Below are 22,562 nucleotides of genomic sequence, written 5' to 3'. Positions count from 1 at the left end.
GCGGGTGGCGCTACAACGATAGCCGCTATTGCTGTAGTAGTAGGAAAAGTGACCCAACGTTTTACAGCCGAATTTGATGCGTTTCGGTTAGAAAGACTCAGTCTTCTCCTTTCAACCTCCCTTAAAGTACGAAGCAAGTGAGTTGGTTGCGCATCGGAGGCCAGAGCGAATTGAAACTCATATCAGCACCCCCCCCCCCCCCCCAAAAAAATGGTTAAAAGTTTGAAATCGCACGCGCATAGTCTGAATACATGCAGTTCATCACATACGTAAACCTCCAAAATACGCTCCTCCTTGCTTTCACCTATAACAAGTTACTTCTTTTTGTCGTGTACGTATTTAGTTTTACTGCTTAAAAGTGTTCCGTTTATTGCTGCGTCGCAAAGGAGAATCTTAAACGGGCCGTGCAACCAGTTCTTCTTGAATGAGCAAGCAAAACCGTCTTGTCCCTAGACGATTCTAGATAAAAGAGAAATGGTATAGTGGTGGAAAGAAAAGAACCAGCCAGTGCGGCTATTTTCCGCCTAAAATCGGTCGTTGCCTGATCGGGCGTACGTTTCCCTTCTGCTGCTTACTTTTCAATGGGTAGAGCATTGCTATAGCGAGCGTATCGCTGCAGCTTCCAGCCGGCTAGTGAATAGAAATGTAGAATGAAAGCCGTAAAACTGGCAAGAAAAGCTAATTTTTGCCCTTCTTGACTCTGCTGATAACACACGTACTGAAAAAAATAATATTGCGAGAGGAGGTTCCCGAGAGTGGCGAGCTCTGACAACAGAGGCGTTCCGAAAGTTCGTTAGAAGCTAATGTTGGGCTGCTTGAAGGTTAGATTTCGCAGAAAAGGCATCTGGAGACCCACTAGTGTTTTCGCGTGTGTATTTATGTTCGCGAGCAAACACAATCACGTACCCTCTATTTCTAGTTCGCACATCAACAACGATAACCACAGATTTCATCTACAACAGAATGTAAACATGCCACTTTCTGCACAAGATTTTCCGACCCTCGTTTCCCAACGAGTACAACAAGAACACCATTTTCTTTTTCTGACCAACTAAGCTAGAGCGATACGTGAACGTGTTCATTTGGAGGAAACAAGCAAGCTATGTGTAAGTGCCCATTTTCCTCTCCTCTAAAAACCACAGACTACGGTTTGATCACGGTCGAGACACATGTTGTTTCGATAAGTTCGGAAGCCTATTCCAAGGTGGCGTATGATACCAACGATTACGATCATTACCGATGACATTCACTAGAGCAGAGCCTCGCGGCAAGAAAACAAAGCACTGCAGCTTTCTCAAGCTTCATAATTACGTCCATAAAACTCATGCTTCTTCATTTGGGACGTTTACTAGGGCACCGGATCTCGTGAGCTGCTTCTCCGTAACGTTCTTTGCTAGAGACACGTAGGCGCTTTAGAAACCGGCTTTCATATACCCAGATATTCTTGCATAGGCCCACGTGCAGTAACACGTATATACAAACTCCACAAAGCACTATATTCATCTTGTTTTTTTTTTTCACCTTTCTCACAAGGCACGTATGGTCACATACCTGCTCAGTGACGAAGCGATCGTAGGTTTGAGCGGCCTGGCTGATGAGGCCACGATAGAAGCGGTCGAGGTTTCCGGGTGCATAAATTTCTGCAGGGTTGAAGAACTGCGTCGCAAGCGGAACTCGCTTGTGCACGGAGCCATCCTCATTGATGAGCTCAATGTTGCCCTGGAACAGAAAGTGCGCACGATTTGGGGAATGCCGAGAGGACCGAGGACGGCCACAGCAGAGGGATTTCAGGCCTGGAGGGCACGGCAACACGGACAGTGAAGCCGCTGACTTTGCCTGCATACATGCTGCTCGGCCGAATTTTTGCAGAGGCGCAACAGACTTCAGCCATCTGTACGTCGCATTGATTCGAATGCGACAGTGGTTTGATTGGTCCCTTCTGTGTGTATACTAAGGCCAGCACATAATTCGAATATTTAACGCTAGAAGTTAGTTTAACTAACTGATGAACTGTGTAGCCAAACTTCTATATAATATGCGTATGCGAGGGCTGGGAAAAAAAAGCTATTTTTTATATTATTTTCCTCGCGGAAAAAAGAAAACGAGAAAAAAAGAGATGACAATAAACATCTATTTCACACAAGGAAGCGCGCATTAAGGCAAGTCACGCGGAACTGGCGTTGGTGTCACTGACTGAGCATAAACGGTCACGCAACGTGCCATATGTGTAATACTTATGGTGTCTCCGATATATATATATATATATATATATATATATATATATATATATATATATATATATATATATATATATATATATATATATATATATATATATATATATATGTAGAGAGAGAGAGAGAGAGAGAGAGAGAAAGGCACACGAAAGACAGGAGGGAGGTTAACCAGAGATTATCTCCGGTCGGCTACCCTCTACCGGGGTAGGGGAAAAGGGGTGCACTGCACATCACAAGTCTGATGCAGCCCCCCACCCCCCACCCCCACCACCAGAACCCAAGATCACTGCCGCTGTCACACGATGCACAGCGTACACAGGCAACCACAGGGCTACTGCGCTACTCACGCTAGCAGAAAAAAAAGCATCATCATCATCTAGAGCGTGCATGAAACAGAAGACCTCGGAATCACTCTCCCGATCCCTCTCGGCAAAATTACAGCCCATCACGTGCATGTCACTAAGGTAAACGGCGCCCCGTATCAACCCGCCACCTTCCTCTACCTCACCACCTCATTACAAGAGATGCACCCAGTTACACATACAGTTTCTGGCAAGGTTAACACGCTGCACAGAGCATGGGGACATCGTAAGAACACTGCTAAAAGTACCAAGAGCCTTTACACCATCCAGAAACACCAGTTCACTATCCTTAACTACCCGGACTCCCCGACGCCCCACGTCCAAATGCGTAGAGTGGTATACCACCACTGACCTGCGCTCGAGTCTCACGCGCAGATTGGCACAATACTCAAGACACACTCACGAGCGAACACAATCTTCTCCAAATGCTCCATTTAATTAAGGTGGACGTCCATCAACACACACTCACCAGCTGACATAAATTGCGGCAAACTTCGCCACTCGTTTCTCTAGAATTTCTCGGCTTTGCAGAATGCATTCAGTACATACATGATGGTCCACGCGAAAACACACACACACCTTCACACAGCAGGCCCACGAGAACCGAGAGACACCTTTTCATTCAGTGCTCACCATGGCCTCATCAGCGGATTGAACAAAACAAGTGCAATGTCCAACTCCAAAGCAGAATAACTTAGATCAATGCCGACTTTGCCACGTATTCAGAATATACCACGGTGTAGCCAAACAACATGCTACGCGTTATCTCAGCCTGGCGCTTTGTCCGAGGGCTCACCAACTCCACACAGACCAAGGCAGCCCGCGAACTATCCTCAACAAACTCCTCAATGAATATGCGCCTCTAGACGTAATCTGCGAAATTCCTTGCGCCAAATACGTTGCTGCTCCTACATATCCTCATACCAACACACATCCGCAAAGGCCTATACTATCTGGTGGATTGAAAGGGGATTCCAGGCCACGTAAGAATGTCGGTTAACTGAGACTATCTCGCTCACCCAGCACTTCCGGGCCTCACCACGTGATGTGCCAAGCATACGTTCCAAATCTGCAGCACTCTTATAAGATTATACTAACAAACGCCAGTGACATGCACACTGCAAGGCACAGCCGCACGCAGAAGAACACATTTTGCGTAAGCAAGCGATATAAGCCTTCGGTGTGAAATAGGAGGCTCTATATTTGCAAAATCAGTAAAGCACACTGCGTTTTCTTTTCAGCATGAAATGCAGTTAGGAATCGGTCTTCGGTTACATACATACCTGCCAACCTGTGAAGTTCGAGATTTGCGAAAATCCTCGGGGATATGACAAGGGAAAAAGTGGGAAGGAGAGGGGGAGGCAAGCACGCATTTTTAAAATGTTTTCCCTCAGCACACACTTGTTGTGAGTACATTCGCACTTAAATTACGATGATGTTCCTTTGGACGCAGCCCACAAGCAGCAGTAAACTTGGAATAACAGGTGCTTACAATAAAAAAAATATCACGGCGGCTGCTTCAGTGACCTTGTTCTTGCCGATTTTACCTGCTCAAGAAACTTGCCTTAATAAATGGCACCAGCCAATGTAGTTTTTGTATGCATTTCTTTTTGTGCCGATCTTGCCTCGGCTCTTCTTTCAACTTCGAAGTTTTTCTGAAAACAAAATTCACTATTCCTAAAACTTGACGAAACATTCGTAAAATCGTTAAACAAGCCCGAATTGGTAAACATTACGAAAAAATTCAGCGACGATTACGATACTCCTTAACTGGAAATTTGAGTGCCCCTATATACGTGTTTTCATTTCGCCATGTATTGGCTGGGGTGGACAATCGGTCTCGTGCGGCACATTCTAAACGAAGCGAAGTGTAGCGTTTGTGCCTGGCTAATCGGGACATCGTGAGAGACTGACAACATGCCAAAAAATTACTCAACATTACAAACTCAACCGCAGAACACTCCCACCACCGCATTCACAGCTTAGGAAGACGCAAGAGGCCACACTCGGATTGTTGCAAACCAACACGTTCCCGCACCGATTGAGGCTTCACCTCATGTTCCCTACTCAATGTGACGAACAATGTAACTACTGCGAATAGCTAGGAACATTGCAAACCAAATCCAGACTTGCCTCCTCTACCCCCTACACCCCATCCCCAAGAGCAGTGGGAGACACTGCTGTCCAGCTCCCGCCTTTCGGACCAGATCATGTTGGTTGAGAGGGCGGTCGCAGGAAAGACGGCGAATGGATTCTCGTAAACAGGGAAGCACTCCTGCAGATCAAGCCATCTTTAGGCTCATTAAAGATGCTTTTCACTCTCCCTCGCGAGGGGAAGCACGTGGGTGACGCGTGGGTGCGATTCGCAGTAGCCGCCGCAGGCAGACTTCTGCTCATGCAGCGCTTTGTTTTCATACGGACGACGCGCGCTACTCTGGCGGCCTATCGTAGCCATCGTCTCCGCAGAGCCGGTCTTGTGCGGCACCACGTTTTTCTTCTCACGCTTTCGCTCCGCCAACGACGAGAGCGGTTCTTCGTCGCGGGAAAGTCGTGCCACCAGCGTCATCGAGCCTTACTCGTAGCCGCTCACCGTCGCCCCTCGCAGGAGCAGTGCTCCCCGTCACACACGCTGGTACCGCGGGCTCACCTCTGCAGCACACGCCGCGGACAAGCGTAGCCCTCTCCGCTTTCCCCCCTCGGACGCGCAGATGAGAGCGCCCACGCGGCTGCGGATGCCGTGGCCGCCGGCAGCTCAGCGCTCCTCCGCCGCTTTCCGCCTCGTGGTTCCGCTGCACCCTCCGCCGGCGCTTTCCTCAAGCTCTCTTCGCTATGTATTGCTTTCACCGAGCGCTTCACGTTCGCTTTCATCTTTCGCGGCGCTCGTTCGCTCGGTTACGCCGACGCCACTGACGCTCGCCGCAGGAACGGGCTATTCTCTATAGCTTCTCTCTAAAACTCGCGAGAGTTGGCTGGTATGCGGATATTCTGCTTATTGCTATTGGAAGTATCTTTAACATAATTTTGCCTAAATTGTGCTCTCTGGCAGCAGGATGACCAATGTAAGCTGACACCATTGAGCTATTCCAAATATAAGCCTCCAAAAGAATCGTCTGTGCGCGGTTGTACTTTACGTGCCTCATCATGAAGACAACAAATGAGAAGTGGGATGTCATCAATATATGCCGGCGCACATAGAAAAAGTTTTGGAAGTTCATTATACTGAAAGCCGCGCAAATAATGGCTATTATAATCGCATTAATCGAAATCTAGCTTGAGGTCGACACAAAATAGATCAGCGGCTCCTGACTGTAGAAGCTGTCGACGTTAGGGCATTACTAAATTCATTTTGTCTTTTCCGAAGTCAAAATTTGGGACAGTGAAGCTGCTTCAAGGTCGGCGGTGTAATTAAAACCGAACAGGCCTAACCGCCGCACCACTGATTTGATACAACCCAAGGCAGTCATAGTGTTCTTATGCCTCTCCGATGTTCGTTGCAAAACAGAAGCACATCTGCTCCCTTCTGCTTGCTTCACTTCCGCCATCCAGCCTGGCCTAGCCAGACACCTTGCTGCCCATTTCCTTGTGGCGGAAAACGAAAATTCCGGTGCAGAAACATCTGGCAGAAGCGGACACGCTGCCGGACACGCACCGATTTGTAAGACGCGTACAAGCAGCCCCTATGGGCCAAACGTCCGGTGGTTTTGGGTCGGCGTCGATTAGAAGATTTCGCCCAGACCGTTTTGCTTGCTTTGCGAGATCGAGAACAAAGAAAACAGGACAAATAAGTGAGCACCACCATCGCCACCACTGTCAAAATCCGAGTGCCTCTCACATTCCCTCCATGGCTATGTATACATCGGCCTGCCGAATCGGCCGCTGCAGCGTCGCGATTTTCCACGTGATTGCCAACGGCCGTGGTTCGCTTAGCTTGCAGACGAGCGCACCTCGGTCGTTTGTCATGCGGTGCGCGCATGTCATGCCTAAAGTTTGTTGCCTGTGTTGACTTTGCGAGGTTCAGCAACTGATACATACGAGGACCCGATACGCCTTATCGATGCATTTGACCACTGACCTGCACGAGTGTGTGTCCGTACCGGTAGGCGGCGGCGGCGAAAACGTTGCCGATACCGGCATTCAACTCCGGGTCGTAGCTGTGGCTGTACCCGTAAGGTGTCAACAGCAGGTCGAACTGTTCCATCACGTTACGGCCTGCAAAACAAACGATTTCGGAGCCTTTATCAATATCTGCCAACAACACATTAACACGTATACGTCGTATATACATCCTCAGCGCGTGGGCGATCACACCTTTAACTTTCTTTTTTGCTCGTTTGTTTGTTTGTTTGTTTCAAAAAATTACAAAATCGCAGGAATACCCGGTATTTGCATGCGCGGTACATAAATAGTTAAAGGGGGCTTCCGGCACAATTCGGTAGGCGAGTAAACGGGCACGCCCATATGATATGAAAATGAGTGCATGGTGACCTGAATGCGCACACGTAGCAAATCAGTCTGGTTACCCAAATTGAATTCTGGGGTCATACGTGCCAAATCCACGATTTGATTGTGAGGCAAAGCGTAGGACTCCGAATTAATTTTGACCGCCAGAGAGTCAATAACATGCCCCCAATGCATAGGACCTAGGAGCTTTCGCATTCCGTCCTCATCAGAACATATATATATATATATATATATATATATATATATATATATATATATATATATATATATATATATATATATATATATATATATATATATATATATATATATATATATCGAACGCGTAATGCGAAGACGTGGGATCGTTCGCCACCTTGCGGCAAGTTCTTTTTTCATCCAATTTCATTTCCATTTATTTATCATTTCTTTAATTCAGTGAGTAAGTGCAAGTAATTTTTCCTATGTTGTCCTTGGTGTCATTGATTATTGGCTTCTTATGATATAATTAATAAAAGTCGGGCACCTCCGTTAAACCCCTTCTGCTCGTTCATTACATAACGAAGGTCGCGAGTCCGACCACACTGACGCCTTCAGGTAGCATGTGTGGGTTTATTGACCAGTTGCCTTCACCCAAAAAGTTCACGTGGTCGTGACTCCTGCGGCAAAAAGGATGTCCGCCGCCAAAATTTGTGAGTGGTGGCGCTGGCTAACGCTCCCAGGATTCGTTCTAGTAGTAAAACATAAATACCCAAGAAAGTGGATGGCACAACGTCGCCGCGGTAGATCAATTGGTGGAGCATCGCCCGCGTAAGGCAAATACTTGGGATCGATCCCCACTTGCGGCAAGTTGTTTTTTCATGCACTTTCATTTCCATTAATTTATCATTTTTTAAAATTCAATGAGTAAGTACAAGTAGTTTCCCCTATGTTGTCCTTGTTTCCTATTTTTTTTATTGATATGATATAAGGAGATGTTGGCGCACAGTTTAAGGCGCCGGCTACTTGTGATCTCTTGAGTGGTTCCGTCAAACATCGTACAGGGTTCAAGGTTACATATCAAATAGTCTTTTCATACAAGCATCAGGACTTATCACGCAACGTTTTCACAGGAAGACTATGACGTAAGGAATACATGGTACATACAATACACAATGTAAATGTCTCCACACTTATGTAGATGAAAGTCTCAAAAGTACAAAAGATATTGTCGCCTAATAACACATTGTCAAGTCAGCGGGTGGTACATACATCGTGTAAATGCATTATCACATACAGTCACAACAGAACATTCAACATTACATAATTCACAAAGAGATGGATCTATACAGTGACAGTGAAATGAAGGGAACAATGAAAGCGCTAATAACGTCCAGCAATGCAGCTGTCTTCAAGAAAAGTCTTTAGTGCTTTTAAAGCACTCTTCTGCAAGGCCGTTGTTGGCCAAGGGCCCAAAAGTTTCCTTAAACTGAAAGGTCTGTGGTCTAACTTAATTAGCGCTGATTTAAGTCGGCTTCTTGGTGTGTCGTGATGTGGGCAATCTAGAAGGAGGTGATATATATCTTCGTCTACATATCCACAATCACATTCGGGGATTTCCGCACGACCAATTCTGTGTAAGAAATGCTTTGTGTAGGCAGTGCCTAGCCTTAATCGATGAATAAGGGTTTCCATAGTTCTATCTAATGACAATGAAAATGTGAATTCAATAAATGGATCAATATGATATAAGTCCGAGCTCTTAGAATTCTGGTCAAACCAAGTGTTTCTAGACATTTTGAGAGACGTTGTCCTTATAATGCAGCGTAATTCATCCTTTGATATTGGGAGCGGAGCTGTATCATCTTTGGGGTGCGCTTGTCGTGCTGCTTTATCGGCTGCTGTGTTGCAAGGAATGTCGCAATGCCCTGGTATCCACTGGAATGCTATTGAATGTTTCGCTTCGCTTGCCTTTGTGAGGTTTTTAAGTGTTTCATATATTATAATGTCACTGAATGTTTTCCCCCTTGGGTTGCAGAGTGATGTTAGAGCCGCCTGTGAATCGCTAAAATTACCGATTTTTGCGCATCTCTTACTGACAATATAAATTTTATCGCACATAGGATTGCGAACAGTTCAGCCGTTGTGGATGAAGTCGCACGAGATAACTTAAATGATTCCTTGTTTCCTTGTTGGCTTCTTATGGCACACACACACACACACGTATATATATATATATATATATATATATATATGTGTGTGTGTGTGTGTGAAGACACAAAGAGCTTCCACGAAGTTCATGCAGCGCATACCAACTTTCGCCCGAAAGTCGAATACATTGTTCTTGTTCTTTATGATTTCGCCTGCATGCCATACAAGCCGTCGTTCATATAGCTGCGGAGATTATTTACGCTATGACGTTTAGTTCTCCTGCAGCGGGCGCGGACCCTGGATATGCACGCACTTGTTGCTGCGCTTTTCTGATCGCCAGAAGGCTTTCTCGGCGTGGATTTCTCTGTACGCACATGATTGGCTTTAGTACAGTCAGGAGCGTCGGTGAAAAAATGAAAAATAATAACAGAACTGAACCACCTTCCCGCCTCCATTTCTGCCATTGGCGCCGAACGTTTCATGATTGCCCTACAAGGTGCCTTGCGATATTTTAAGCATAAAATGTTTTTTAGCTCCCGTTGTCGGCGACCTTCAAGTGACCTTGAGCCAAAAACCAGAGCCATTATGCGGGCAGCGTTGCGAGAACAAAATGAGATCATCCGGACAACCAGTGAAAACGTAAGTAAGTGCGGTCTCGGGCCCCCACCCTTTCGTACAGGACCGCATTACATACACTAGTTACTGCCCTAAGAAGTTACAAAAAATATTGCTTCCGAGTTTTTCCTAGTGTTTGCTCACAATAACGCTCAAGCTGTCACTTTTAGTACCCTGAAGCTTTATTTGTCATTTCCAATAGACGACGTTTAAAAGGCAGATACAGTGCACCATACATTTGAGTGTCATCTTTTGGCGCTGAGACAGGGTTGCCTGTGCTCTTTTCAACGCCAGCGACCCGTGAGTTCTGCGACGCGGGCTTTGCGCTGCCTCCTTCGAGAGATGGCGCCGCGCTGCGTGGCGAGGAGAGGTATTCTGCAAGAGTCCACCAATTGAACATACCTATTCCGTCTGCTGTTGAGGTACTGATTGGCTGTGGCGCCTGGTTGCTGTGGACGCGCAGCCCAGCCCAGCCAATCAGAACTTCAGCAGCAGACCAAATGGACTCTTGCAGAATACCTCCCCAGGCCGGCACCGTCCAGCGTGCCACGAATGGTTGTGAGATGGTTGTGACTAATCGTCGTAATTACTCCAACTAATCCACGTTGCCGTTAGCCATTTCATGCTTACATCTACTCTCGGTTACGGGAGAGCAAGCCTTTTTTTCTGTGCGTTATTATGTTATTATTTGCTGCATGTGTTACGCTTTACATTGCCTCACTATATTCTGTAGCACCATCGGACAAATAAATAAACATATAACGAAACAGAAAAGAAAAGGTCTGTGATCTCCTCAAGATGATGACACTGCCATGGATAGCACTGCATTTTTGCCAATAGCGGCAAAGGAATATGTAAAGCGGCACTTCGACCAGACAGACTCATGGGCTAAACTGGGCACAAGAATTGCGCATCTACTAGCAAAGAAAGAAAAATTAATTTGCATTATTGCGTGTTACTTCTCAAAATTTGGAAGGTTTTTTTAACCACTTTCTATTAAATACCGATTACTAAAAAAAGATAGTAGCCTAGATATTAGCCAATAGGAGCAATCTTCCTTCTTTTTTTATTAACAGTGCGCACCACAATTAGATGAAAATGTTCATAACAAACAAAATATTCGCCAAGGTTAGTCCAAATATATCTTGTGCCTGTTATTCTTTGCTTCTTTCTTTTTATAACTGAAAGATTGGGAGTGCAGATACCCGAGACTTTGAATACTGAACGAATAATTCCGTTTCCAATCACGGCATCATATTCGAAAATGCAACTTCGGAAGCCAACGCAACCGGAAATTCTACTCAATTTCAACAACCTCCCTCCCAGAATAATGGAATATTATCTGCCCAGTGATATATATTTGCTGCACATCGCCGGCTGAAAAAGCTTATGAAACAATTGTCGTATTCATTCTTTGTACGATTGCGTACGGTGTCTTTATCAGATGTTTGGCCATATGCTTGGCTCCTTCCAAGTTTATCATAGCTACTGATGTTAAACCTTTTTCGCTTAACGGAGCTTACTACGTTGGCGCCACTAACGGGAACTGCATAGTGTGGCACTTAACCTTTCGTTCTTTTTATAACAGATGTGAACCGCGACTTTCAATGTCACTTTACAACGTATAGCTGTTTTGAAGTTCTATCTACTACATCTATTGGGGTGCTTTTTTTTTCAATTGGATTTTTTTAATTATCACCTCGACGTCAAAATTTAAGTAACCTAAAATTTTCACCCAATTGAATAAATTTCCAAGAAACGTCGCATGAATCGAAGGTCGTAAATCGGATTTTATTTACATTTTTTTTTCATTTCAATCTCCTGTAAGTTAACTTGTCATTACTTCCTTCGCCAATACATCCCAAGTGGGCCAGCTGTTCACGTTTTCTTGGTATGGGCAAGCAAAGCTTCAAGGCGGCACTTTCGTATTTGGCCAACATTAATTAAAGGCCTCGTAGCTTTAACAAAAACATTCGTTCAAGTGGTTTTTATTTTTTTAATGCAGGAGATTGACACAATCACACCGGTGTCCATTGGTCCGGCTGAAACGAAGCCTCAATGCACGGTGGACACCGAAGTTGCGAGCGCATCTTCACTATAGGTATCGACAGAAAGGCCACACGCACCTAGCAGGATGGGCAGGAACTCGTTGAAGGCGATGTGCTGGAACTCGGCGGCCACAACCCGCCGCGCCTCCTGGTAGAGGATCTCGTCCTTCCAGCCCGGGTTCAGCCGGTGAAGCTCGGCGGCCACGCGGTTGTGCTCGCGCAGCCACAGCGTGTGCATCGCCGTCAAGCTCAGCTGCTCGTTCACGCGCTCGTCACCTGCGGACCAAAGTGTGCCGCGACTGCAAATTTCGAGGGGGCACACCATGGCGATGTGGCGTGCTCGACGACAAACAGGCGGCTGGCCCTATAGTGAAAGTTCTCATCGCGCTTGAGGCCAAGCGAGCCGTGAAGAAAAGGCCCTAGTGAAATCATTGCGCTCTCGCCAGAGGAAGATCGTGAACGACGTGAGCATTAGTCGTTGGAAAGCGTTTACGCTATCCGGTCGCTCGTTGCTTGGGAAGCCTCGATTGGTGGATTTTATTTATGTATTTACTTGCTTAAAGTTTTGGTAAATGCGCCACCCACTGCGACATGCGTTGAGCGCACTCACCCGCTCGGAAGCAGATGAAGTCTGTGCCTTGCTCGTTGCACTCCTGCGTGCTGTCCGTCTGTCTCGGCAGGAGCTCGTCCCTGCTGAAGAAGGTGGAAGCCAGGCGACCTGCAAGTAGTCAGGCGTGGTGAGACCCGTGCGTTCCGCCCGCGGCAATGGTCGCCGTCGTGCGTGCTCGAGCAAATAGCGTGCATACCGTCTCTGAAGCTTCGCAGAGACTTCGCCTCTTCTTCTGTCGAGCCGTAAATGTTTGACGCATCCATATAGGCCGTCAGCTGGTTCAGCTGCTCGCGAGGTCCTGCGAAAATGACAGTGAATAAAAGCATCTTGACGGCACCTTGCTGTTACAGCTACGTATTTGTTTATAAATATCAGAGGCAGTGACATTGGAAGTGTAATAATGTTAGAATGGAGATGTTACACCGTAGTTACGTTGAACTGCTTTCTTGGTTGATTACTTCGGCTTAAAATTATGCGCGCCAGTCGAACCATGTAATTTGTGGGCTACTATTTGTTTCTCTCGCAATTAATCATATGTTTCTCGTGAAAAATGCGTTTCAGCAATCATTCAAAACATCACATTGTCATCTACTATGTGTAGAGACTGCTCTTTCACTAAAAATTTCTCTCGTAAATGTTTAAGGTTTATTCATTTCAATGAAGCTGTCGTTTCTAATAGCCTGCCGGAAGCATGTGCTAAAAGTGTTGCGCTGCTCGAGGCTGAAGCTGCCGGCGTTGCACTGTGTGTTTATCACATGCGTTATACGACCTCATGCAGTGAATCAATGACACGTATCTCTTTTTGCCTCTTGAACGCGCTGCTGAAGGCCCCCTTCACCTTTTGTCAGACAGCTTATCTCCCAAACGAGACGTTGTTGGAAGCGAAAAATTGTTACGTCCCATGGTCAATTCATCTCCGTCTATGGAGGCTTGCAACGGCTATAGAGCACTGTTCAAGAGGTTGCCGGGATACTGTCCTTTTCTTGGACGCCCTCCAAAGAAGAGCCGAAGAGGACTTCGTTGATATAACCTTATTCTCGATTTGTTCCTTGCCTTTCAGAAATCCCAAAGACCCTATATGTCTACGCTAATCGGTCACCGTAGTCGCTGGAAGAGTAGGATGCGCGGAAAGCATGACGAAAGCCCGCGATCAACGAAGTCGTTTCTTCGAGAAACTGCGGCGAACGTACGCAGGATGTACCGTAATCAAGACGTAATTTGATATGATCAAATAGACATCCACATCTGTGTTAGGTGCCTGTGCCTGCATGCCTGAGTATTAAGCGGAAGAGTACATAAAACCTCGACATTTTTCTGTGGGCTGCCTTTTGCTACTTACTTTTTCCACGCCGTAAAAGAAGAAGAAAAAGAGAAACAGCTGTTGTGGTGCAGCAATTAGAACACCTTGCTCGGTAAGTACGATAAGATATATCATCTAACCCCGTCCTGAAAGATGCTTTCTTTTTCTGCTGAGAAGCACTTTGTAAAGATAATGTCGAATTGGCTATTGTTCTGCAAAACGCATCTTTTTTTGTTTTCTTTTTTTTTCAGAGGCATTTTGTACTGACATACCGACTGACGTCAATCAACCCATCGTTCGAAGAAAGGCCTTTTGCGAAGACCGCTTTATGATCTGTATGACGGCTCTCACCATTAAAATGGAAGATATCGTGTTTTTTTTTCCAACCTAATTTTTTATGTTTTCCTAAAAAAGGGGGGGGGGGTTATATTTCGATACGATTTCACAAAATAGGACAAGCGAGTGTAGCGAAAATTCAGGCATGTTTGCTTCATAATAAGCGACATCTCACTGGAACTGTCGCTTCAAACCCATGAAAGGTAACGCCAAATGAGTTGACAGTACCATTCACAGGTAACTGTAACAAAACGTCGTTGATTTCAGTGTGGTATTTCGTGCCCCCATTTTGCACTTGTACAGTTACTTTATTTGCGAAAATTTTACAAAAGTTAGCTGGTAGGTTTCTCGCCTGCCTGTATATATAAGAAAAGCAATGACTGTAGGAACTTGCGTTTGTAACGCGGGACCCATTTTCTGTTTGATTTTTACCAAAGCTTTTCCCTTCCACTTCTTTAGCAGCCCGGAAAAAATAAACGCATAAATTGGCTCTTCACGCTAGTTCGCGGTGACGTACGCCGTATGTTAAACATTAAAAATCAAGAAGCGTGCTCTGGATACGGAATTGAACGCTGGCTTTGTCTTTCGACCAATTTAGTAGACGTGCTCATTCTCGGCTTATGGGGATTCGTTCCACCAAGCTATAGCCACACTCAACACAGGCCATTATGACGTAGACCGCGGAGTCAAATTCACCGAATAATGCATAGGGTCAGGGTTTTTTTGGCTGCGAAAAGGGAGTTAAACGTGCGTGCTTCTTTGAAGCAGTGGACTCCTATCAGTAGATTCAGAAAGCGGATGTTATCATCACCATGTGGAATGTGCAATAAAGAGTATCTCTAACAAAGAGCTAGCTCGAATGAAGCTCTGTAAGCCAAGAACAATCATGTCTACTAAATTTTGGACACACAATTGAACAATGTGGAAGCACCTGTGTCTAGCATTGATAAAGACTTGGCGTCAGTCGTCGTAGTCATCCAGAGAAAATGAAGGAAATAGAGGCACCGGTATCTGAACTCAACAAGCAATTAGCTTCTCTGTTTAATAAAGTTGATGAATTAGAAAACAGAGGATTTAGAAATCATTTGATTATTTATGGATTAGAAGAATGTAAGAGTGAAACTACTGCGCAGTGAAAGAAGAGGTAATCGAGCAAAAGTTGGGCGTAACTGTAACTGATATTCAACGGTTACATAGATTAGGTCGTAAAACCGAAAACGAAACGAGACCTGTAATAATAAAACTTCTCGTCTACCGTGAAGAAGATTCGGTGCTGAAAATGTCCCATCAGTTAAAAGATACTCAACTGTCCTCTCCGAAGATTTTTCGAGACGTGTACAGGAAGTGAGAAAAAATTACCGACGATTACGTTACTTCCTAATGCGAAATTTGAGCGCAGCAAATAAGCTGTTTCACCTTTTCGATAGATTGAGGCAAAGAAATCGAGCAACACATGTATGCGCTATCACAGAATTTTTTTTTATTTTTCACACGTATTCCTTTAACAAAGACTCCACTAACAGTTCTTGACAGTCATGAAGGAAGCTTTGTGGTCGGAGAAACAGACTGATATATGTTCGACTTGGTACACCAATGCTTGATTCTCAAAGACGAGATCTATACAAGTGCCTCGCGAGGTTGTCACAGCCGTGGGACGCGTTACGAGCGAGAGGAACGGGATGTTCTCCCGCATAAGTGTTAGGAAATTGCTGTTTGTCTTTATGTCAACATTAAAGTCCCCCACGACTAACATCGGTGTGGATCGATGGACGGTTAATGCGAGTTGCAGGAAGTGCACGACGTCTTTCGTGAGTGCGGTAGCGGACTCACGAAAGCGGTATCAGTCGGTCGCTGCTAGCGCTGGGGGGATGAAAGGGGGGCGGAGCTGGTTACGAGGCCGACGACGACGCGAAACCCAGGAACGGACGCCAAAGAGCCATTTGTGTAGCCAGCCCTCCTCCACAGTCTCTCCTCCTCCCTTCCATCATCCTCCCTCGCCCGGAGAGCCGACAGCGCGCATGCGCGGCGGCGGAGCAGATTCGTCGGCGAGCTGGTTACGAGGCCGACGACAACGCCGACGACGACGCGAAACCCAGGAACGGACGCCAAAGAGCTGCGCTCTAAAACATGCTGTGGGAAAACTCAACTGATTAGAGACAACGAGGGTCTAAGTTAAAACTTCTGTTCGATAAGCTGAGCATTGACGGAGTGATTATTTAGGTGGAATAACACCGACAGGTGTCGGCATAAACTTAACGAAAAGGGTACCGGGCGACGCATATATGGAGGGCCTTCACTGAAAATCCTCAACATAAATTGTAGAAGCATTGTGAATAAGGTGACCGACTTCGATGCTCTGTTTTCTTATAATCCAGATATTTCAATTTGGAAAGAAACCTGGTTGAACCCTGCATTTTGTGACACTGAACTTACCCCGAATGAATATAGTGCGTACAGAAAAGATCGCGAAGGCAAAAGTGGAGGAGTATGCTTGATTGTCAAGGACTCTATCCACATAATCAGCATGCCAGACACATCTAATATTGAATGTGTGTTTTGTACGGCCTATTTTGGCAAGGTCAGATATATTATCGGAGCTATGTATAGACTCTCTGGTTGTTCTCTTAGCGTACTAGAAGGCCTTACAAGCAACCTGCTCACATATGTGAAGCCTACCCGACGCGCTGGCTTAGCGGCAATGGTACTGCGCCGCTAAGCACGAGTTCGCGGGAATAAATCGCGGCCGCGGCGGCCACATTTCGTTGAGGGCGAAATGCAAAATGCCCGTTTCTCCTGCATTGGGGGCACGTTAAATATCCGCTGGAGGTCAAAATTAAACTGGAGTCCCCGACTACGGCGTGCTTCATAATCAAATCGTGTTCTGGCACGAAAAAAAAAATTTTCAATTCGTATGTGAAGCCTGGTGATCGTGTTGTCCTGGCAGGAGATTTTAATCAGCCAAATTTAGACTCGTTTACTCTTTCGCTCAAAGGTCCTAACGATAAATCTGCAGACGATATGTTGGATGTCGCATTTTTTTTATTTACTGCATGTTGTAAACAGTTTTACCAGATTACAATGTACCCATAAGTCGGTTCTTGACTTACTTTTCCTTAGCGGAAATATTGATGATAATTACGATTGTGACATTATTGCTGGCATATCCGACCAGCAGACAGTGTTGCTTACTCTATCTGACGTTTCTATAACTGAGAGACGCAGGTGTCCACCTTTGGTGACTTTTCTCGTACCGGTGATGTGTCTATCAAAGATATACTGTCATTTAATGTTTTACCTTCTTGAACAGTGGTGATGATGTGCGCGAACTTTGGGACCGTTCTAAAAGCCCCATAGGTGAATGCATAGACCGTTTTGTCCCAAGCCGAACTAAAACGAGGCAAAAAGAAAAAAAATCCAGGATTTATCGGGAGACGTTGCAACTAAGATGGACATTAAAAAGATTAAAAAAGAAAGCAGTCATTATCAGACTAGTTATCGCCGAACGAAATAATTTCTGCTATTTCTTCTCAACTTCAGAAGCATATTGACCTAGACAAACAAGTCGTTATAGAACATCACTGCCCAACTTTATTTCGACGTAACGAGAGAAATATTGGAGAGGTCAATGTCCCCCAAATCTAAAGATTGTGAAGCGTTTGAATAGATGACGCACTAGTAGATGACGAAAATAAATCGGCTGATGCATTTATTGAGCATGTTAAATCGGTATTTACGCAGTGTTGTGCCTAGTTTCGGTTTCTCTGTGCGACCTATAGAAGATGTAGTAATTAGTGAACAAGTCATTTTCAGTATGCTTCTGAATCTTGATGTCAACAATGATTGAAGCATACAACACTCCAAAATAGTTTTTGACAAGATATGCCGAATGGGTCGCAAAGATCCTCCATGTTTCATTTTCGATGTTGTTCCCACAAGGCCAAGTACTGAGTGACTGGGGGATTGCTAGACTAAAACCCCTTCATTAAAGTGGAAATAAGAAATGCATTGCTCACTGCCTTCCTATCTCAATAACGTCAACTGTTTGTATACTACTCGAGCACATCATTCATAGCCACATATCGGAGTTTCTTGAAAAAACACAAGATATTAACTGAATATCGCCATGGATCCAGAAGAACGTTCTCAACTTACACGCAGCTTTTGGAAACGCTACATGATTTTGCCAACTTAATAAATAATGGACCCCAAATTGATGCAATATTTATGGACTTCGAAAAGCCTTTCGAGAAGGCTTCGCATGAAAACTAGTTTTTAAACTAGAAAATGCACTACAGAACAGACATCTTTTAACTTGGCCGAACGCGTATCTTAGCAATAGGCAGCAATCTGTCGTTTTCAAAGATCACCCGTCAAGTCAATTTTCAGTTGACTCTGGCGTCCCACAAGGCTCTGTGCTTGGGCTATTACTTTCCTTAATATTTATTAATGACATTGTACGCTATATACCTGTTATTATAGAACTTTTGGCTGATGACTGTGGGCTGCAATCCAATGTCAAAAATTCTGCGATCAACTAATACTAAAGGAGGCCTTTCAGAAAGATTGTGCATGGTGTGAAGCTTGGCAAATGTATATTAACTTTAACAAAACAGTCTTTATTAAAATTACGAAAAAGAAGAACCCTGTTACCTTTGTCTATTCTGTCGCGGAGTTACAGAGTATAAGAATTTAGGTTTTTGATTACTGGGATTTAAATTGGACTAATCGTATCGATGTTATAACCGGCATTGCGTGCCGAAAGCTGCACTTCATTCGAAGAGCTCTTATGCTCTATACGCCCCAAGTCCTTCTGCTGGCATACAAGACAGTTATGCCGCTAACAATTCATTATGCTGCGATTATTCGGGACCCATAGACAAAACGAATATTGACAAACTGGAAAGAATGCATAAAAAAGGCTGTTCATTTTGTTTTTAATAGTTTCGGCCGCACATCAATAACTGGTCTATTGTCATAAGCCAATCTACAAACCTTAAGCCCGAGAAACCGCTATTCACGTTTGAAGTTTCTTCATCAATTAATTAAAGGGCATTATAAGGTCGACACGACCAAAATATTCATTTATCACCTGGATACGCCGCTGGGCAACGTCATAATCTATCAATAACACCATTACCTACTAGAAGCAATTGTTTTTAATATTCCTTTTTTTCGAGAAGTGTTACCGAGTAGAATAACCTGACTAATCATTCTGTGTTGACCCCAACACTATCATCGTTTGTATCGAGTTTAGAGTGAATGCCTTGCATATTTCGTCGCTTTATCACCTTTACGTGAAATCTCTACTGCTTGGATGTCTGTGCAAATTTTGTTGACAATCGCATCTTGTAAACTACCCTGCTAAAATTCCCAGAGATGGGCTTGCAGAATAAATAAATAAGTAAATACATAAATAAATAAATAAATACGAATTCGTCATTGGTACGAATTCCCGCGATATTACTATTGCCTCGAAAGCGGCATATGGGCAAAGCATGGCTGCACTGGCGAACGTGCGCTGCAACATCAAGTTCAAGAATTTATTAAAGTGAATGCAGAGTTTAAAGATCAACAAATTCAGGGTTTTTCACATGCCAAAACTTGGGGTTCTTAAACGTGCGTCTAAGTACAAATGCACGGGCGTTTTTTCCCCCATCAAAAATGCGACGGCCGGCAACGAATCCGCGACCTCGAGCTCAGCTGTGCAACGTCACAGCCACTGAGCTGCTATACCGCGGTGGATTTGGTGCAGTGTTGCCAGCGTTCTTCATTGCCTCCTAATGTTTCCCCACATCTAGCCCTGTGCTGCTGACGGCGCCTTTATGTTATACAATTAAGGGTCATCAATTGTAGGAAGCGCGCCGGTGACGCCGACATAATGGCTTTAATGCTGTGAGTAATTAGATTTGGGATCATTAAATACCTTACGTGAATGGTCACGTACGTAAACAGTCTTAAGTGTGCTGAACTGTACAACTGCGATCGTTCAACGTAAATTTCGCGTGGTTTGAAATTTGCGTCACGGTTCTGCTTGATTCTCCTTTTGTTTTTGTCGGGTTAATGTAACTTCTTATATATATAGCATTAATTTCGACAGTTAACTTCGAAAAAACACTGAGGTAAAAAAATACTGAGATTTGATCAAAATTCTTCCGCTCGTAATAAAAAAATTTAAAAAATTCGTAAGCAAGAAATGTTCTCGCAAGAGCAGATGCCAACGAAACGTGATGTTCAACATATTATTATCGAAATCGGCTGAATTGCAAACAGTGCATAGGAATGAAAATCTTTGTTAATTCGGTGCCTGAAGCAGCAAGGAAGGGCGCTTAAAAAAAAGCTCATTCCCCGTTTTCTTTTTCTTTATTTTTCTTTCTTGCTATCTATCTTTGTTCTTTGGCGAAATAGAGGGAGATAAATGAGATTCGAAAGGAACACACTGTTGTTGCCTACTAGGAAGGACGTAATCAGGGGAGCTGGCCTCCTTGTTGGATCCTGACTCCGCGGCGCGAAGCACCAGTGATGTCATCATCCATAATGAACATAAATGTAATTGACAGACCGTCTACCAAATAATGGATACAATACATACGTTAAAAAGTCACTATACTGCCATCAAGGCAAACGAAAATAACAAACTCGTCTCTCGCAACACACGAAGCAAAAGCACTTAATACAAGCATTTATTTTGACCAAACGTTTGTCTATGACTCCATAAGTACTGCTAATAAACAAATATAAAAATATATTTGTATTATGCGGTCATACAATCAATCTACACGCCAACAATAATGACTTTTTGGCAAATGAAGAGGGATTACTATTCATGTGCTAAGGTGTGACCGGCGTCGTGTTCGCGTGGCAACATCTGTTTTTACTCGTGTCAGTAAAAAATACAAGGAGGATCGTAATTGAACGTGAAACTCTAGCTTTGCTGATTCTGGCCATGCCAATTATGCAAGGACATTAGTACAGAAACGTAATTTTAATTTGTTCACGATTGCTCAAACACGATAGAAGTTCTGCGTACATTGCAGTAATAAGTTGTAATGCTTTTATTTAATCATATTTGGGCTTCCAACGTTGACCACTGTCGCGCTGGGTGGATAGTGGTAGGCTATATGAGAACAATTCTCTTCACAATTCCTTGTGATTTATCGCATATATACATAGTTTTAAAACTAGAAAATAAAGAATATGAAGCAGCCTATACGAGTCTCCTTGCAGCGCTGTATGCCTTACTGTCAAGCGGATGACGACGCCTTCGTAAATCTGCCTTCACTGGCGTATTTCTGCAGAACTCATTTGGCTATCGGCCACGGGCAAACGAAGCTTGATGCTTGATCAGTACTTGGGAGAGAGATCGTGCATTTGAGGCGTCCGCCTTAAGAGCGACAGTTACGTTGCCCGCGGTGATGTAACGGCGGCATTATTCTTTGTCGTCGCAACATTGCGCGGGCGGCCACAGGAAGAGGCGGGAACTCACCAAACGTGCACTTGGGCCTTGGTGCTGGAACAGAACGCACAAACTCGAGGCATCGCAGCTGGAACTGAGCGTAGAAGTGGTCATCGGCGGGCAGCTCGATAGGCATGCAGGCGTGGTGTCGCTTGGTCGGGTTCGAGATCAGCTCCTCGTCGCAGCAGGTGATGGCCGAACCGTTGCGGACTGCGCAGGATGTTGGTCATTAGGCCAGACGCATAAAAACCTGCTGCTACAGAGTAAATGCGGTGGTTCGCTCGACGAATCGGTCTTTTCAACGTTCCGTAGAGCACTACAGCGTTTCAACGGCCTGTGATACGAAGGCCAGTATCCAAACAAGACAGAAGTTGAAAGAAAGGTGGAAACTTGAAGTGATGATCACTAGTCGAACAAGGAACGTCGCTTTAAGTCAACGTTTCGACAAGGGGAACTTGTCTTCATCAGGGCAGCAACCGCTTTCCTTAAAAACCCTTTAATGTACGCATAGCTCACTTCCCCCGACCCCTCATAGATGAGGAGGTTCCTCTCCTATGAGTGCCGGGGAGATTGAGCTACGTTTACATAAAAACGCTACTAAGAAAGGCAGTTGTCGCCCTAACGAAGACAAGCTCCCCTGCCGAAACATTGACTTAAAGCGACGTTCCTCGTCCGACTACTGTTCAAGGCCAGTATAGTGTGATAGACACAAAATGCAAAGCAACGTTTACAGTAAAACCAGTATTTCCATTTTTGCCCATTACCGTCAGGTCTAGTCAAGCTCATACTTGTCTATAGCATACCATTAGCAAAAGCTTATGCGTAAAAGTACATATGGCATCTCCGTAAGCCAAATAATGTGTCATAATACTTGCATGCAGAACAATGATTGTAGCTGCTTGGATTGTGACATGTTGCGTCATACTCGACCCGTCATACTCGACCTCGGAGCACTTTCTGCCTTTGTTAAGCTAACGGGCGTGCAGACCCTATCATAAAAGACCAGCCGGTCGTTCCCGGAAACGGCCGGT

At 44.8% G+C, this 22,562-nt stretch overlaps 1 protein-coding gene across 4 annotated transcripts in view; it reads right to left on the bottom strand.

The window, feature by feature from the left end:
* The window catches only part of LOC135907704 (salivary peroxidase/catechol oxidase-like), a 65,872-nt gene that overhangs the window by 11,304 nt on the left and 32,006 nt on the right, over positions 1 to 22,562 (bottom strand). For all 4 annotated transcript variants that reach the window (XM_065439412.1, XM_065439413.1, XM_065439414.1 and 1 more), the window contains 6 exons: positions 21,562 to 21,741; positions 12,639 to 12,740; positions 12,443 to 12,550; positions 11,911 to 12,108; positions 6,672 to 6,808; positions 1,552 to 1,719 (listed from right to left, as the gene is read on the bottom strand). In XM_065439412.1, coding sequence (XP_065295484.1) covers positions 1,552 to 1,719; positions 6,672 to 6,808; positions 11,911 to 12,108; positions 12,443 to 12,550; positions 12,639 to 12,740; positions 21,562 to 21,741 — 893 coding nt within the window. The remainder of the gene's footprint in view (positions 1 to 1,551; positions 1,720 to 6,671; positions 6,809 to 11,910; positions 12,109 to 12,442; positions 12,551 to 12,638; positions 12,741 to 21,561; positions 21,742 to 22,562) is intronic.

The sequence above is a fragment of the Dermacentor albipictus genome, chromosome 1, assembly GCF_038994185.2.
Source record: "Dermacentor albipictus isolate Rhodes 1998 colony chromosome 1, USDA_Dalb.pri_finalv2, whole genome shotgun sequence".
Taxonomy (NCBI): Eukaryota; Metazoa; Arthropoda; class Arachnida; order Ixodida; family Ixodidae; genus Dermacentor; species Dermacentor albipictus.
The sequence above is the reverse complement of the archived record's forward strand: the minus strand, read 5'-3'. Positions and strand labels throughout refer to the sequence as shown.